General features: G+C 52.6%; 5 protein-coding genes across 5 annotated transcripts; 2 read left to right on the forward strand and 3 right to left on the reverse strand.

Moving 5' to 3' along the window:
• Positions 1–1,049: 1,049 nt before the first annotated feature.
• On the reverse strand, positions 1,050–2,482 carry AB675_10514 (Vanillin dehydrogenase; the record flags this gene model as incomplete). The annotated part of the gene is made up of 2 exons (XM_018139293.1): positions 1,050–2,236; positions 2,281–2,482. 2 exons carry the CDS (start codon positions 2,480–2,482, stop codon positions 1,050–1,052), a joined length of 1,389 nt encoding a protein of 462 aa, XP_017995879.1.
• A 766-nt stretch (positions 2,483–3,248) lies between these two features.
• AB675_10515 (putative transporter) lies at positions 3,249–5,030 on the reverse strand (the record flags this gene model as incomplete). The annotated part of the gene is made up of 6 exons (XM_018139294.1): positions 3,249–3,456; positions 3,520–3,743; positions 3,800–4,202; positions 4,253–4,309; positions 4,398–4,765; positions 4,827–5,030. The coding sequence occupies 6 exons, from the start codon at positions 5,028–5,030 to the stop codon at positions 3,249–3,251; spliced, it is 1,464 nt and encodes a 487-aa protein (XP_017995955.1).
• Positions 5,031–8,439: 3,409 nt separating this feature from the next.
• On the reverse strand, positions 8,440–9,396 carry AB675_10517 (uncharacterized protein; the record flags this gene model as incomplete). The annotated part of the gene is made up of 1 exon (XM_018139295.1): positions 8,440–9,396. The coding sequence occupies one exon, from the start codon at positions 9,394–9,396 to the stop codon at positions 8,440–8,442; it is 957 nt and encodes a 318-aa protein (XP_017995918.1).
• A 692-nt stretch (positions 9,397–10,088) lies between these two features.
• AB675_10518 (uncharacterized protein) lies at positions 10,089–14,033 on the forward strand (the record flags this gene model as incomplete). Its single annotated transcript, XM_018139296.1, has 6 exons — positions 10,089–10,233; positions 10,392–10,868; positions 10,982–11,586; positions 11,634–12,560; positions 12,584–12,830; positions 12,889–14,033. 6 exons carry the CDS (start codon positions 10,089–10,091, stop codon positions 14,031–14,033), a joined length of 3,546 nt encoding a protein of 1,181 aa, XP_017995937.1.
• A 1,571-nt stretch (positions 14,034–15,604) lies between these two features.
• Positions 15,605–16,733, forward strand: AB675_10519 (Alcohol dehydrogenase 1; the record flags this gene model as incomplete). Its single annotated transcript, XM_018139297.1, has 2 exons — positions 15,605–16,265; positions 16,324–16,733. 2 exons carry the CDS (start codon positions 15,605–15,607, stop codon positions 16,731–16,733), a joined length of 1,071 nt encoding a protein of 356 aa, XP_017995892.1.
• Positions 16,734–17,577: the final 844 nt, after the last annotated feature.

A 17,577-nucleotide genomic window follows, 5' to 3' on the forward strand; every position in this document is an offset into this window, starting at 1 on the left:
CAGTGATGCCATAATGACGCGGGTCAGATGTGATTCGAACATCGAATTGTTCCTCATATGCTCCTTCTCACCCATCCGAGATATGACCAACCGCAAGAAGAACTTGCAACACCACTAACCCTTCTTCTTGCTGACACCAACGGTTCGTCCTCTCCGGCCGGTAGTCTTCGAGTGTTGACCACGAACTCTGAGACCCCAGTAATGACGCAGACCACGGTGAGCCCGGATCTTCTTGAGACGCTCCAAATCCTCACGCAGCTTGCTCTCCATGCCGTTGGCCAGTACCTGAGAGTCCTTGCCGTCAACAATATCTCGTTGTCTGTTCAAGAACCATGATGGAATCTTGTATTGGGTAGGGTTTTGGATGATTGTAACGATGCGCTCGAGTTCTTCGGATGTGATTTCGCCGGCACTATGACAGCCATGTCAGTATTTGTGTTCCATCGTTCTCTTTGCTCCGATTTCCCTGCCGCTCTGGACTCTTCACTAGACATACCGCTTGCTGAGATCGACATCGGCCTTCTTGCAGACCAAGTTGGAATAACGACGTCCGACACCCTTGATGCGGGTCAGAGCGTACATGATCTTCTCCTTGCCATCGACGTTCGTGTTGAGGAGACGCAGAATGAACTGGAAGTTCGACTTCTCACCACTGACGAGAGCTAGAAAATCATTAGTCAATTGTTCGCACATTCATCGTTTCATGCTCTGGCGACGTCGTTCGCATATCGGACGCTCGTTCGCAGAGTATGTGCTCAGATGATGGGGCCGTAGACGTACACATGGTGGGCGGTCTCTTCGTGTTTGACTGGTAGTAGAAACGACTGTCGAAGTTCGCTGTTAAGATGTCGCAGGCGGTTCAAATTGGAGGGTGCGATTTTCGCTCGGCCTTGGCACGGGCGCACGCCAAGACCATGGATTTTTACGGAGACCAGTAAAGACCACGAATGAAATGACGATCAATCCGCGAAATTGTTGACTGCTATTAGCATCTACCTAAGTATCTTCATTGATCACGTTGCGCACTTTGATCAGACCAATCAATCGACTTAGTCATTCCATGTAATCACCTTAGAGCGAGTCCATTCCTCCAACCCAGCCGCTGAATTGAAACGACCGAATCCTGATTTCTTCACTCCGCCATGAGGCAGATTGGCCTCATCGTGTACAGTCATGCTGTTGATATGGACTGCCCCAGTCTCGATCTGCTTCGCAATCTTGAGGCCACGTCGAAGGTCTCCTGTGAAGACAGCAGAGCTAAGCCCGTAGTCTGTATCATTCGCGATCTTGATAGCCTCCTCGTCCGACTCAACCACAAATAAGGACACGGTTGGTCCAAATGATTCAGTATGATAGATGTCCATCTTCTCCGTCACATTCTCGACGATGACTGGTCGCATCTTTGTCTTTGACTCCTCATTCGCTTTTGCATCGCCATAGAGCACTCCTGCTCCTTTCGAAACAGCATCTGAAATCAACTTCTTGTTTTTCTCGACGGGAGCAGCAGTCACAAGTTGCGGCACGCCTAGTTCGGGCTGAAGCTTGTCCATTGTAGCCTTCAGAGCAGGTCGGAACTTATCGACAATGTTCTTGTGAACCAGGATCCGCTCGGTGGCCATACAAATCTGCCCGGCGTGCAGGAAAGACCCTAGAGATACCTGTAGCGCTGCAGTCTGCACGTCTGCGTCTTCGCAGACAATACTCGGCGCTTTACCGCCGAGTTCCATAACTGTGGGTTTCAAATACTTCCCAGCAAGAGAAGCAATGATGGCGCCAACATTGGTAGAACCTGTAAAATTGATCTTCTTGACAGCTGGATGCGCGATGAGAGCAGTAGTGATCTTCGATGCGTCAGCTGGACGATGGTAGATGGTGTTTAGAACTCCTTTGGGAAGACCGGCTTCGTGCATGACCGACGACAATGCCCAGTAAACGCCTGGAGCTGCTTCGGGACCTTTAATGATGACCGTATTTCCCATGGCGAGCGGCTGGACGAAAGCTCGCATTCCGAGGATACAAGGGGCGTTCCAAGGAGCAATTCCAAGAACCACGCCGTAAGGCTCTTTCACCAGCATCGCGCTCTGACCCGGCTGGGAGACGACAGGCAGGAGTCCGGTTGAAGCAGCAGAGATCTTGCCAGCGACATCCCTCAACATTGCGATGGCAAGGCCAACCTCGAAAGCAAACATTGAGGCTGGGCCCCAGTCTCCTTGTTCGAGTATTCCGCGATTTCGTCCTTTCGCTTTGCCAGAATATCGGAGGCCTTTAGGAGGATGTCACGCCGCTCCTCAGGCTTAGTCTGCGACCATGACTCTAGTGCCTGTTCGGCAGCACTGATCGTGGCTTCGACTTCCTCTTCCCCAGCACCGGAACATGAGTAAAGCTTTTTCTGGTCGATGGGCGAGATAACCTCAAAGGTGGACGAAGAGCTCTTCTCCTCCCCATTAACCCACAGAGGTACCGTTGCTGATTGTTCGAACATGGCTGTGTTGGGATCGCGAGTCAATTCCTGGTGGTTGATTCTATGCTACGAACGCCGAGGCTTCAACCAAGGAATGAGAGAAGTCCAAGTGCTTATGTATAGTTTCAGGCCGGAAGATGCACCAGCAAGTCGACGTTGAGGGGCAACTTACCCCGGCATTTGACTGCGGAAATCTGATCCGCGGGCAACACCGCAAGCACGAGTTGCAAATGAGGCTCACATTGAACATAAATACTTCTCTGAACGGCCCCATCAGGTACTTACTTGCCTTGCGCATTTTTCAGCAGACCGCCTTCAGCCAAGTGTCGGCAGCAATGCAAGCTCGCGTGTTGCGAGAATAAACGGGTGCAAGTAAGCAGTCATCCACGCGACGTGGCACAGGGACGTCCCAGTGATTCCGACTGAGACTAGACTGGTGGCCATGGAACCGTGAGGGCGTGCTGCTCGTGGCGACGTGGTCTAATTGTGGCAAGATGACTACACGAGCTTACTACCTACCTAGGTGCTATGAACAATGAGCGTGTTCAATTTGCGAACGCGAAAGCCGAGCTTTTTCCATGGGTCTTGTCTTGGCTTCTCGGTGATGCCTTCGGAAATTCCGGTGCAGAGGGGGCCTAGGCAAACCGCCAGACCAATTCCCCTCAAGCCCAAGTCGCCATTGTTGTCGTTCTCTGAACACACCAAGCCCACCTTGCCTCGAGGAAGTACGAATGTCGGCTTTCGACAGCGGCTGTCACGTCCAGGCCTTCATGATCAGCCAGATAGCCTACAGGTGATATTTGAAGTCCAGTGCGCGGTCACCCGTCTTGACCTTTCTATTATCCTCCGTCTGCCCACTCGCAATCTTTTCCTTCCTGAGATTCCAATTTCGTACATACAGAATCTTAATCACGATGAGCACCTGGCTGAGAGCAAGCGCGCCAAGCGAAAAGCTGTGGCCTAGCCTGTACGGCGAGGTGCGGTAGATCTGACCACTGTCGCCAATGAAAGTGTCAGCCCTGCTTTTTCTTGGGATAACAGGGATGGATAGCACTCACGCGACGATACCAGCAGTATTGGCAATCGTCTGCTGGACTCCTATAGTCGTTGCACGGCGATAGTGGGGAGCGACGTTGACGTTGATCCAGGTAACATTGAGGCCTGGGCCGTTGTACACGGCGACGGCGCAGAGGAATGTTGCGAAGTACTTGACGCCGTTGGACGAGACCGTGAGGAGGATAATGTAGCCTGCAATGCCGAAAATATTGGCGAAAAGGATGAACTTTTGTCTACTGATTAGCTTTCTCGCTGGTGCGCCTGAGCAGCTGATGTACTCACAGGAGATCTCAATCTCAGTCGGTCTGAAAATACCGCAGCTATGATGAAGGCGATTGCTCCGAAGATGTAGACGGGCACGGTCAGGTAGTTGCTCTGCAGACTATTGTGACCGGCAGCCTTAAGAATAGCGGGCAGGAATGTGCTGAAGCCATAGAGGAGAATGTCCTGACACCACTGGATGGCTGCGCTCAGGTAAAGTTTTGGATCTTTTAGAGCCACCCAGAACTCATAGCGTTTGGATTCGTCGCCACCCAGATATTCGGCAGTTTGCTTCTGGCGGATCACCATTATTGCTTTCTGCTCCGGTGTAAGGAACCATGCCTCGGCTGGATTGGTGGGCAAGCCGAACCAGACCGCTACAGCGATCACCGTCGAGAATACCCCTTCGATGATGTAGACCCATCTAACGTCACTCTCAGTCAGACTTCTAGTGGTGGACATTGTTAAGCTTACCGCCAACCGGCGTAACCAGCAACACCATCCATCATCAATAGCGCGTAAGCCAGCAGGCTGTTGGAGCTGTTAGAACGGACATGTATCGGGAATGAACCAGAGCCGGTGAGTGATATCTCGCCTGGTTCATGATCAGAAAACGTACCCGCCAAAGGCCCCTGACAACGCGGTGCAGCTGAAAAGATAGGCCACGCGTTTGGCTTGCTCTTCTCTCCGGTAGACCATGGTGAGGTAGAGTGTCAGAGACGGGAAGAGCCCGGCCTCACATGCTCCCAGGACCAACCGACTTGCATACAGTCCTGCGACGTTGTGGATGAATCCAGAGAAGATTGTGGTCAGTGACCAGACTATGCAAAGACTTGTCAAGAGAACACGAGGTGTCAATTTCTTCAGCAGAATCGCGAAAGGCGTTTCAAAAGTGACGTAAGTTGCGTAGAAGATAGACACCGCGGTCGAGAATTGCTGGGCGGAGGCGCCTATGTCCTCTGGCATGCCGGCGACCTTGACATTTCCCTGTCAACTTGGAGATTAGCCGTGCCTGTACAAGCATCGACCTGAGTGCGTTGCGACGTACAATGTTTGTCCTGTCGAGGAAGCATGACAGATAGACCAGCATAATGACGGGCGTAAAGAACAGGTCCAGCTTCGCAAGCAGAATCTTCTCCTTCACAGGATCAATGTATAGCTCAGTCATGCCATCTCCGGTGATCTCTTTGGTGATCATAGCTTCCTCATTGCCAGGGTCAGTACGCTTCTCGTTCACAGAAGGTTGTGCCATCGTTGTTCCAGCTGGGTATGGTGTGGTGCAGCTCAAGGTGACCCGAAATAGGAACTCGAGAATGAAAATGTGAACGAGTCATTTTGACTGTGTTGTCGGGCTTCTCATATGTGCATTTGCCCTTCCACAGTTGTCCCTCTCATTCCGAACACCACCAGGGTGATCTGGTGAGAACCGAGCCCTAGGCTCAGTGGCGCCGACAGCAACGCTGATCAGCACGGGAAGCACAACTCCAGTTGGGTAGACAAGTGCTCCACTGTAACGTGCCGTCGGAGGAGCTATCTCTTATCTCCTATCTTGGCCAGTGCCCTATAGTAGTCCTTGGTTTCTGGCCGAAAGCCCGGGGACATCAATTTGAATCGGAAGATCATCCCCGGCCTGCATTGATCTCTGTTCCTCGATCCTTGGAGTCGAAGGCCGCTTCGCGCTCTATCTTACGAGCCGCAAGATATACCAAGGCCGCACACTAGTTGCGTGCTTTCTGGTCGCTCGGCAGGAACGCCGCTCGGCCACCTCGACCCGGTCGGACGCGACAGGGCATCGCAAACTCGTGCCTTGTCATTGCGCTGTACTCTGAAAAGGGGTAAGAAGCACAGAAGTCAGTAGTCAAGGTCAGTGCAGTGCAGCGTGGACGCTTTGACGAAAGCGCAAGAGTGACTCTGCATGTCTTTCAAACGACAGATTGAGATGAACGCGCCACAGCCTGGGAGATGGAGCCAGTATCTAGTCCTAATGCTAGCATCCAACGCCCCTCCGACAGCAGCTCACTGAAGCGGTCCTCACTTGCTTGCAACCGATGCCGTGGGTAGGTCGGCCCCGAAGAGGTGATCAGCAGCACATATTGACAGGAAGATAGTCGGAAAACGAAATGTTCTGGAACACCTCCCCATCCCTGCAGAACATGTCAGGAAGCTCAGGCCAAATGTGTGTACACTGAAAGCGAGCGAAGGATACAGGTGCCGGAGAGGTAAGACAAGCGCGATACTACTCATGTATTCCCGTGGGCTGAGTAGGGTAGCTATCTGCTTGAACTACAGGCGCGAGCTGGTGCTGCAGAGTTATGTAGGTCGTTTGACGCCTCAATTCTCTTGGAAAGTACTGATTAGCTCATGAAGCAACAGCATCGAGGTATAGTAGCGAGCAACCTCCTGCTTCGGTCGAGGAAACGTCGAGTCAGGACATTCGCGATGATGACTGGTGGTATAAGGGAATGGAGGGCTTGATGCTGACGCGTTCTGGTGAACGACATTATGTTGGAACTGCGGCCTCACTGACTCTGGCCCAGAAGTTTGGATCTGTCACAGATGATAATCTTGCATGGGACTCTGATCCTATGTACAAAGATCCCTCCTCTTTGAGTCGTCCTCCAGTACTTACACTGCCACAACTTCCGCCATACGAATTTGCTAAGAGGCTCTTTGCAGCTCAATACGTCTACATTGGTACGATCTTTTCATTCCTGCAGCCACACGTTTTCGAGCAACGGCTATCGCAGATATACAAGCGACCGCCGGATCCCCAGAACAGAGAAGAGTGCTTGATCTACTGTCAGATCTTGCTCATCCTTGCGTACGGACAGATGTATTCAGTCAATCAATGGTCGGGCAACGACGGCCCGCCAGGATTTACCTTCTTCAAACATGCACTCTGGCGGCTTCCTGATATACATCAAGAGGGCTCAATCATGTTTGTTGAAGTGCTTGGGCTCATTGCACCGTACATGCAGAACTTAAATCGTAAAGACGCCGCCTTTCTCTACGTCGGCTTGGCCTTGCGAATGGCGATATCGCTGGGCCTACACAGGGAAGTGGATGACCCTGGAATGAGCTTAGTGGAACGGGAGCATCGAAGAAGGCTTTTCTGGTCTGTGTACAGTATGGACAGGATTATTTCTGTCAAGTCTGGGAATCCAATCTCGATTCATGACGAGGACATTGATCTAGCCATGCCAAGTCCACTGCCAGGTATCGACCCGGATCTCTCGCCGCCGCGAGTACTGGCTCACTACACGCAGCTTTCCAGGATACTGGGAAACATCGGCGCCTACGTGTACCGCAAAAAGCACAAATCTGGAACGAGTCTGCTTTCATCTGTTCAGCTGATCATGAATGATCTGGCAATATGGCTCAAGGACGTGCCAGCAGAACTAAGGCTTGACTTCTCTGCGTTGGACAGACCTCTATCGCGAGAAGGTATCTCGACCTTCCTTCACTACTTCCAGTGTTTGAATATGACTGCCAGGCCACTCTTGCTACACGTGTGTCAACAGAGGCTCAGTCAAATGGCGTCGGGTATTGCGTCCATGGATTGGAGAGACGGGCTCGGCGCCAATGTTGTCTCTGTCCTTGAGTACTCAATAACAGCCGCATGTGCAAGCACCATGATCATGGATGCTGCTGCAAGGCAGAGCCTATGGGGTGAGTCTGGCAGGCTGTATCGAGATATGAAGCTGACATGGTCTAGCTACGTACGGCTTCATGGACGGAGAGCATGCTTTCTCTGCGTCGCTAACACTCGTGATGGTGAACGTCGCTTTCCCATACAATGATAGAGACGCAAGTGCGCTGGAAACGTCACTCAGCATTCTTCGAGGTATGGCTCAAAAGGGCAATGAGTACATACAAGCCCGTCTTTCCCTGCTTCTCGAGGTTTTGGCCACAATAGGACGTCAGCCGTACGCAAGTGTGAATGATACAACAGCTCCAGCTATGCCAAATCAGTCCTTCGGTACAAGCACACATTTAGACAGCTCTGCGGGCCAAAGTCAACTGCATGCAGAACGAAACTTCCAACCTTTCCAAGATGTCTCGTTGGACTTGAATCTTGATGACGACCCAACATTTTGGGAGGAGCTGTCGGGAAACATAGACATAGACATGGCAACAGGGTGGATGGAGACTGCGTTGCGGGGAGAAGCACATCACCATGGTGACTTTCCAGGATAGTCAAGCACTCGCAGTCAATGACATTTAACTTTTGTCCAAGCCCTGTACATGGTACTTGAGGCAATTGCTAGCGCTCCTCCCTCAAGCACAAGTCTCCATCCTCAAACCCCTCCTGAAGATGGGCAATGCTCTGGGCATCTATCCGCGGCCAGGAACCACTCGGACTATAGACACAAGTACTGGGAGTTCTGTATCACCATGCGCGTATGCTACTCATTATGAAATTACAGGCCCGGGAGGGCGCTGAAGGCCTTGCGTGCTTTCGCTGATCAAGTCGATAGCTTGAGGTGAGCGTCTTTGAGCGTCAAAATCCTGGGAGGGATGTTTTGAGAAGTCCTGGCCGGGAAGGACGCTGTAGAAATCCTCATGCCGCAAGCTGGAGAAAATGCCCGGCTGTTGCTCCCACAGCTTGCCACTGTCCTCGGTGCACTAGGTCGCTGGCACTACGGCCTTTTCATTTGTGATCAGGAAGCTAAGATGTCCCAATCTCTTAGATCGAGAACGAGCATATGGCCAGGAGCATGACCAATGACTGTGCCTTTTAGACCACTTTGCATCACAGCCTGTTGAGGCGTGACACCACAGCCCCAGAAGACAGGCACTAGATCATCTCCATCATTCGAAAAACTTTGCGCCGACCGTCTAACAGGCAATCCATCCGATCCGACTGGGGAATCTCCATATTCCGGTTTGTCGAGATCTTGTATGCCGAGTCGCTCTAAGGCACACCAGTCCCAGTCGAGCGGCTCGCCATGCGTAGCAACGTAAGGTCGCGTTATGTCCCGCACGCGCTCGACATCCTTGCGTCGATAGAAACGCATTGATACCACATAGGTTGACTGTTTGAACACGCCAGCCGAGCAAAGCGGTATCGTGGTCGCGTACATTGGAACATTGCGATTATATGCCATGTGAGCTGGTACCAGTCCTGCATCTGCAAGAGCGGCTTCAAAGCTGAAGGAGCAACCGATAAGGAACGCCGAGTGATCCTCAGACCAGTCCTTGCATACATCCGCGCAATGTGATCTCACCTGCGTGCCGTCCTGGTAGACCATGTACCGAGGGATGTCTCTGCGAAGATCAAGGTCATTAGCTAGTCGCTCGCCACCGACACCCGGAATGTTGGACGTCAGCTGCTCCCAACTCCCCACTGTCCGTGATTCCGCCAGTAGTGGACAGGGAACTGGATTCCTCTTGCACAACAAGCGAAAATCCGACGCATATCGGTTCGGCAACACTATTAGATTGGCCTGGACATAGGTGGCTGCGATCCCCGACGTCGGCGTTGTATACGCCCCTGATCTTGCTGCGAGGCGTATCGCTTCACCGGTCGCTGGACTACCGTGCTGCGGCGCTGACAGCTCTTTCATTGCGAGCGGTGCCATCGGGTCTTCCACATGGTACGTTGCTATTGATGCCATATTTTCCTAGGCCTTCTGAGGCTCCGCGGGCGTCCGGAGGGTGAGCAACGTACACGAGCAATGTTCAGGTCCCTGATGCCGACATACATGTAGTCGTGCTGTCCTTCTCTGCCCACGTGAACACAGATCTCAAGATCGGGGGTCACATCCAGCGAGACCGGCTGACATGGGTCTTGTCGCGCTAGGCTCGCCCTCCCGATCAGTACTCCACTGTGGAGAATCCTACCGGGACTCCACTACCGACCACGACCTCGCGTTGGTCACCTCGCCAGTGCCTAGGTAAACTTGAACGTCAATCGGTCACGGTGACCTGAAATCTGTGACTTGTACGCTTCCAGGGAGAGACGAGCCGGTGTCATCTGCTTACGAACACACATAGGGCTCCGGCAAGATGGCCGCCGCGAACATGTATGGAAGGCAGTATATCTGTGAGAGCGACGCGCTTCATGAAGCCGATGCCATCAGGCCTTCTGCGACTCCCGACGACAGGTCCAAGTCAAGGCGAGTCGAGGCGAGACAAGCAGAGAAACAAGTATCCTCATGCTGCAGTCGGCTCTCGACCAGGAAACGCGATTCTAAGACACCTGCTGATATCGTATGCGCATCTCAGCCACTGCATACGGAGCTGGTGTTCAGTACATGCTTACCAAATCCACTGGACCATACCTGCAAATCCTCGGTCTTCGTCTGCCATGTCTACAACGCCGAAAATCAATATTAGCATTGATAGAGGGGGCACATTCACAGACATTCATGCCTCTGTACCGGGAAAACCTGACATTATACTGAAATTGCTATCGGTTGATCCAGCAAATTACCAAGATGCACCAACGGAAGGTGTTCGCAGAGTTCTTGAATTCGTCACAGGAGAGACCTTGCCTAGGAGCAGACTGCTTGATCTGGGTCGTGTGGGAAGGCTCCGCATGGGGACAACGGTGGCCACGAACGCTCTGCTCGAAAGGAAAGGATCTCGCTCTGCCTGATCACTACCAAAGGCTTCCGGGATTTGCTGAAGATTGGCAACCAATCGAGACCAAAGATCTTTGACTTATCCGCTGCCAAGATCGGCGTGCTTTACGAGAACGTCATTGAGCTAGACGAAAGGATTATACCTTGTCCGGCCGCATCGCAGGATTGTCTGTATCCGGAATGCAGGCTGGTTGAAGGTACAACGGGAGAGAAGTTTCGGGTTCTGAGGGAACTCGACATTCAAGAAGTGTCGAGACGTCTCACGCAGCTATGGGAGGATGGCTATAGGTCGGTCGCGGTAGCTCTGTTACATTCATATGCATACCCAGAACACGAGCTTGAGGTTGGCAAGTTGGCCGTATCGATGGGATTTTCCGTTGCTCTATCCTCCAGCCTCCAGCCGATGATCAAGGTGGTGCCTCGAGGCATGTCCGCTTCTGCGGACGCATACTTGACGCCTGTTATCAAGACCTACATCGATTCCATCGATTCAAATTTCGATGGTGGCTTGGATAGTGCACACGATTGCCGGTTCGAATTCATGCAGTCAGATGGAGGACTAGTCGACTTCCGCAGCTTCAGCGGACTTAAGGCGATACTGTCAGGCCCTGCGCAGGTGTAGTGGGCTTCGCCGCCACAAGCTGGGATCAGGACGACCAGGTACCGGTGATTGGCTTCGATATGGGCGGGACCTCCACCGACGTGTGTCGTTTCGATGGGACTTTCGAACATGTTTTCGGCGCTAGCATTGCGGGTGTTTCCATTCAGTCGCCACAACTCAACATCAACACTGTCGCAGCAGGCGGAGGCTCGATACTTTCATGGAGAAATGGCCTCTTTATGGTAGGCCCTGAGTCTGCATCTGCTCATCCTGGTCCGGCTTGCTATCGGAAGGGAGGCCCCTTAACCGTCACAGATGCGAACTTGTTCCTGGGACGATTGTTGCCCGAATACTTCCCCAAAATCTTTGGACCCAAAGAAGACATGCCTCTTGACAAAGACATCACAGTGCAGATGTTTTCCGAACTGACGACTACTATTAACAAGGAGCAATCGGCCAATAATCGGCCACTGTTGACAGCAGATGAGGTGGCCCTTGGCTTCCTCAATGTCGCAGATGAGTCTATGGCAAGACCGATACGCAACTTGACTGAAGCCCGCGGGTTCGAGACATCTGCCATAACCTTGCTGCTTTCGGAGGGGCTGGGGGTCAACATGCCTGTTCGGTAGCTGCATGTCTTGGTGTCTCTCGTATTATCATTCACAAGTACTCGTCGGTACTATCGGCTTACGGTCTCGCACTCGCTGATGTGGTCAAAGAAGCTCAGGAACCAGTGTCTATACAGTACCGCTCGTCGCAGCAAGATGTCAGTGCCAGAATTGACACGCTCATCGCAAAATCAACGCATGATTTGACTTTACAAGGCTTTGACGAGGACCACATTCGCCATGAGATCTACCTCAATATGCGATACGAGGGATCTGACACGAGTCTTATGATTCTGAAACCAGCACAAACGTGGGACTTTGCTACAGCCTTCAAAGATCGACATCGAAGGGAGTTTGGCTTCACGTTTGAGAAGCCACTGTTGGTTGATGACGTTAGAGTACGCTCAATCGCATCATCAGAAGGACAGAGGACGAAGAGCCCAGCTGCGCAGCTAAGGAGTGCTGGAGCGCCGGCCGCAGCACAACTCTCTACGACAATCACCGAAGTCTGCTTCAAGGACGTCGGACGTCTCAGAACGCCCGTATACCTGCTGAAGGAAGTACCTTCAAATACTCGTATTTGTGGTCCGGCAATCATTATTGACGAAACGCAGACTATCGTTGTCACACCTGGCGCCATTGCCAACGTATTGGATAGCTGTCTTGTCATTGATCTCGTCGACGCAGAGCAGCCCAAGGAGGTCACTGTCGACGGTACAGGCACTAGCGCTGTTACTATCGATCCAGTTCGACTTTCAATCTTTGGCCACCGGTTCATGTCGATCGCAGAGCAGATGGGAAACACTTTACAGAAGACCTCTGTCTCGACCAATATCAAGGAGCGACTGGATTTTTCTTGTGCATTATTCTCCCCTGACGGAGGGCTGGTAGCTAACGCTCCGCATGTACCAGTACATTTGGGCTCTATGCAATTTGCGGTTAGGTATCAGCATCAGCACTGGCTGGGCAGACTCAAGGACGGAGACGTATTAGTCTCTAATCATCCGAGCTGTGGCGGCACACATTTGCCCGACATTACCGTTGTTACACCGGTTTTCCGCCAAGCAGCCCAGAAATTGTCTTCTACGTTGCGTCGAGGGGTCACCATGCTGATATCGGCGGCGTATTGCCTGGCTCCATGCCACCCAAGTCCACTGAACTGTGGCAGGAAGGGGCGGCCATACGAGCTGAGAAGATTGTCGAGGGCGGCAAGTTCAACGAGACCCGGATGATCGAGCTTTTATTGCATGAGCCAAGTAAATATGATGCTGCTCCGGTACACGATGTCTGGCAGACAATTTGTCTGACCTGAAGGCTCAAATAGCTGCCAATACGCGAGGCATTCAGCTCATCCAAGGCTGATCACCGAATACGGTCTGAGTTGTGTTCAAGCCTACATGTTCGCCATCCAGGATACGGCAGAAACTGCCGTCCGGAACCTTTTGCGAGAGCTTCACGCCCGTTTCGGAGGCCAACCACTAGAGTCTGTGGACTATATGGACGATGGCAGTCCAATTCAATTGAGGATCCAGATCGACGAAGCCAGCGGATCTGCAACGTTTGACTTCACGGGCACGGGCTCAGAAGTATACGGAAACACGAATGCCCCAGTCGCCATCACGCATTCGGCCATCATCTATTGTCTCCGCTGCATGATCCAATCCGACATCCCGCTCAACCAGGGCTGTCTTGCTCCAATTGACATCAAGATTCCAGAACGCTCTCTCCTCTCGCCTTCCCGCAACGCAGCCGTGGTCGGCGGCAATGTCTTGACCTCGCAACGCATCACAGATGTCATTTTGAAAGCTTTCGGCGTCTGTGCTGCCTCTCAAGGCTGCACGAACAACTTGACGTTTGGCACGGGCGGCAAAACCGAAGCTTCCAGTGGCGAGCACATGACCAACGGCAACGAGACAACAGCCAAGCATGTAGATGGCTTCGGCTACTACGAAACTATCGCTGGTGGTGCCGGTGCAGGACCAATCTGGGATGGCGAGAGCGGCGTGCACACGCACATGACTAACACATGTATCACGGACCCGGAAATCCTAGAGAAGCGCTACCCCTGTGTCCTCCGTCAATTTAGCCTCCGTGAGGGATCGGGCGGCGCGGGTGCTCGACCTGGAGGAGATGGTGTGGTGCGGGAAATTGAATTCCTTGAGCCGGTGCAATGCTCAATCCTGAGTGAGAGGAGAGTGCACAAGCCACATGGAATGTGGGGAGGTGGGATGGGAAAGGAAGGATTGAATCTGTGGTTGACCAAGGATGAGGAGACGGGGCAGGAGAGGAGGGTCAACTTGGGTGGGAAGAACACTGTCAAGATGAACAGAGGGGATCGCATTGTGGTCATGACGCCTGGTGGAGGTGCATGGGGTGAGGAACAGCAGAGGGATGGGAATGGCATAAACGGGAAATCCGAACGAAAACACGCCATTGATATAGTGTCCAAATTGTCATAGCTCTGTATGGAGGCAACAGATGAGTCTGCTAGTGTCACGTAACGACAGCGGTGTGGACGGTGCCAAGCTGTTGAGCTAAGCACTGAGCGTTCTCCGATGCCCACAGCCTGTTGGTGTCGATCTCTTACAGCGCCCTTGTCATCCCCAGACAGGAGAATCACAATGATCTCTCCTAATGACTGATGCTCGAGTGAGACTCGTCTCAGAATCTTCAGTGTAAGCAGCAAGACAATTCTAGCCTTCAGCGCCTTCCCAGGAAACCCATCAACCGAGAAAGCCCAGTACATGCCCGAACAGCCTGGGCACATGTGTTGTGGGGGAAGGTTTGGTGGGGGTTCTGTTTCGGACGGAAGGTGACCCGTTGAGAGATCCGGGTCCGATGCCCATCTTCAATCGGCGACGATGAGCTAAACCAGCATCTTCACCTAGCTATCTGCAAACGTCTTCAAACTATTGCTAGGCCAGTTGTCCCGTTGGCATCTACGCTCAATAAGACGAAACGGCAACTCATGCCATAATGGTAGGTATATTTGGCAAATTCGCTTGGAGGCCTAGGCTCAAGGGAAGCGCTTGTTCGATGCGACAAGCTCTAGCTGATCCCAACTTGTGGTCCGCAATGCTACTCTAGCGACGCAGCATTGCGTTGACACAATGCCTATGTGGGCAAGGACGAAGCTTGCTCAAAAGCTGGCAGTACATACGTATCTCATTCCACCGGACATGCGGTTGATGGTACCAAAAGAGTCGGTCACTTGGATGTCGCGTGCCTACGCCAATTAGCAGCCAGCCACACCAGAATTGTTGGCTCCAGATCCTGTGCTCATTGGCATCATACCACCTGACAGCTGCACTTTTGATGTTCAGGGCCCGCGAAGTACGTCGGTTTGAGCACCAACATCAGAGTCAAACCCCGCATCAAGGGAAGCCTGTCCCCGTCATCCTCCACTTCTACAAGAAACTTCCCTGAGGTGCGTCCTTTCCGCCATGTTTACGAGTGATTGTTGCGCAATCATTCGCCCGTTAGTAGTGGACCTACGGCGAAGCGGCAGGGACATCCGATGTTTTGACTTGGGAGAGCTTCTTGACTTCTGCTTCTGGCGCGTCGAAGCTGGCAAGAGGCACGCGTACCCCTCAGGCCGTGCAATGGCATCTCCACCGTCAACAGGGATTGACTGTACGTTCACGCCACCGTGTCTCTCTACACCCGTGATTTGCTCGATGTCTGGCCATCGAAAGCATGCAGCAAAGAATCTGGCCGAGAGGACGAGCGTCCCTTACACCCGCTTCACCTGCATACCACCCTGGATGCTTTTTCTTCACGGCTTCATTGGTCGTGGCCTGGGGACGGGCGAGAGGGTAGGTTCCGAATTTGAGAAAAGTCCCAGATCTCATTCTTGGATGAGGGGTGCGCCGTTCATCCTTGCAGTCGCAGAGGGGTGACAGGCAGGCTCATTATCAAATACTTAAGATGCTGTCCGTGTCCGGAAGTCGAGTGATGTTGGCTCACAGATCAATCATCGTTCGTCTGCAAATCATCACTCCAATTCACAGCAAAGAACCATAGCGCCAAAATGTCCTCCCAGCACAAGATCCCAAAGGAGCAGTGGGCTCAGGTCATTGAGAAGGTCGGCGGCCCTGTCGAGTACAAGAAGATTCCCGTGCAAGAGCCAGGTCCAGGCGAGGTCCTCGTCAACATCAAATATTCTGGTGTCTGCCACACAGATCTGCACGCCGTGAACGGAGACTGGCCCATCCCAACCAAGCTGCCCCTTGTTGGTGGCCACGAGGGTGCCGGTATCTGCGTGGCCCGCGGACCCGGTGTCACTGACGAAGATTGCAAGATCGGCGAGGCCGTCGGCGTGAAATGGCTTAACGACTCCTGCCTGTCTTGCACTTTCTGTCAGCAGGCGGATGAGCCTCTGTGCCTGACACCAAAGCTCTCTGGGTACACAGTCGATGGATCCTTCCAACAATACTGCATTGCATCAGCCAAGCATGTCGCACATATCCCCGAGGGTGTCCCGCTTGATGAGGTATCTCCCATCCTCTGCGCCGGTATCACTGTGTACAAAGGTTTGAAGGAGTCGGGTGCTCGTCCAGGTCAGACCGTCGCTATTGTTGGTGCTGGAGGCGGGTTGGGCTCTTTGGCACAACAGTACGCAAAGGCAATGGGTCTTGAGGTCATTGCCATCGATTCGGGAGATGAGAAGAAGGCTATGTCAGAGAAGATGGGTGCTTCGGTAAGAACTTACCTTTGCCTGTCGAGGCGTGTCACTGACCGCATATGTAGCATTCGTGGACTTCGCCAAGTCGAGCGACATCACCAAAGATGTGAGAGCTGCAACAAAGGATGGTCTCGGCCCCCATGCCGTCATCCTCGTCGCCGTAAACGAGAAGCCCTTCCAGCAAGCCGCCGAATATGTCCGCCCAAGAGGCACGGTCATCGTCATTGGCCTGCCAGCTGGTGCACATATTAGAGCACCAGTCTTTGAGTCTGTGCTCAAGATGGTCCGCATCCAAGCCTCATACGTTGGCAATCGACAGGATTCAGAGGAGGCTCTCGCATTCTTCGCACGTGGTCTCATCCACGCACCCTTCAAGACGATCGAGCTCAAGGAGTTGCCGAAGGTGTACGAGCTCATGCACGCAGGCAAGATCACGGGTCGCTACGTCCTCAAGATGCCAGACCCAGAGGTGTAGGGACAAAATTAAGACGGGAACAAAATATTGAAACTTATTTGCGAAGCTGGTGACAGTTCAGATAGCAGAATATCTCAATCTTACTTTCCCCGACCAGTGGAATTGCTTAATCCGTTTGGTCCGTCCTAAGATCTTGTTGTTCTGTTCCTGGATCGTGACTGTACCGCAGGTTCTACAGTAATCCCGCCTGTTCCGACGTTCGACCACCGCTGCTACTGGCATTGTAGGCCGACTGCGGGGTATCGAAAGGATAGCGGGGCACTCATTTGCTATTTGAGAAATTTCTAGGAATCCATTTCACTGGTGTCTTTGCGCATCCAGCATGTTCAACTCATATCCTTGGATATATGCATGAGCCTCTTGACCAGCTTAGGCACGAGAGAGATCTTGATGCAAGAAACAGAAGAAAGCTCGTCGTTGAGGGTGTGGCTCATTTCATGGTTCTGACAGCACGAACCACTGAGGAACGTGCTCCAACAGCTCGCAGACTTTGGGCTAAGCAATAACCAAGCCTCGCGTGTACTCCCTTAGCGGCGGCGCCCAAAGAGCTCGAATGACGACTTTACGGGCCCTCACTGACCACTCATTCGCTCTTACTACATCATAAAGGAAGCTGACACGTCGTCTTCCCTGCCCATATGCACCTTGCCGCAAGCTTTCTTGGATTTGCCATGTCTGCTTAGGGCATTTGCGGCCTATGATGACTAGGATGGGAGCCGAAACGCATGCGCGTCTGCAGCAAAGCTGTAAAGCTGCTTGGTTGATCCAGTTTCATTCAAGACAGTGACTGATCCTGCTTTCATCTTCTACACCGACTCTGTTGTTGGATGTGACGTGAAGCTCA

The sequence above is a fragment of the Cyphellophora attinorum genome (genome assembly GCF_001299255.1).
Source record: "Cyphellophora attinorum strain CBS 131958 chromosome Unknown Contig35, whole genome shotgun sequence".
In the NCBI taxonomy this organism is placed as follows: Eukaryota; Fungi; Ascomycota; class Eurotiomycetes; order Chaetothyriales; family Cyphellophoraceae; genus Cyphellophora; species Cyphellophora attinorum.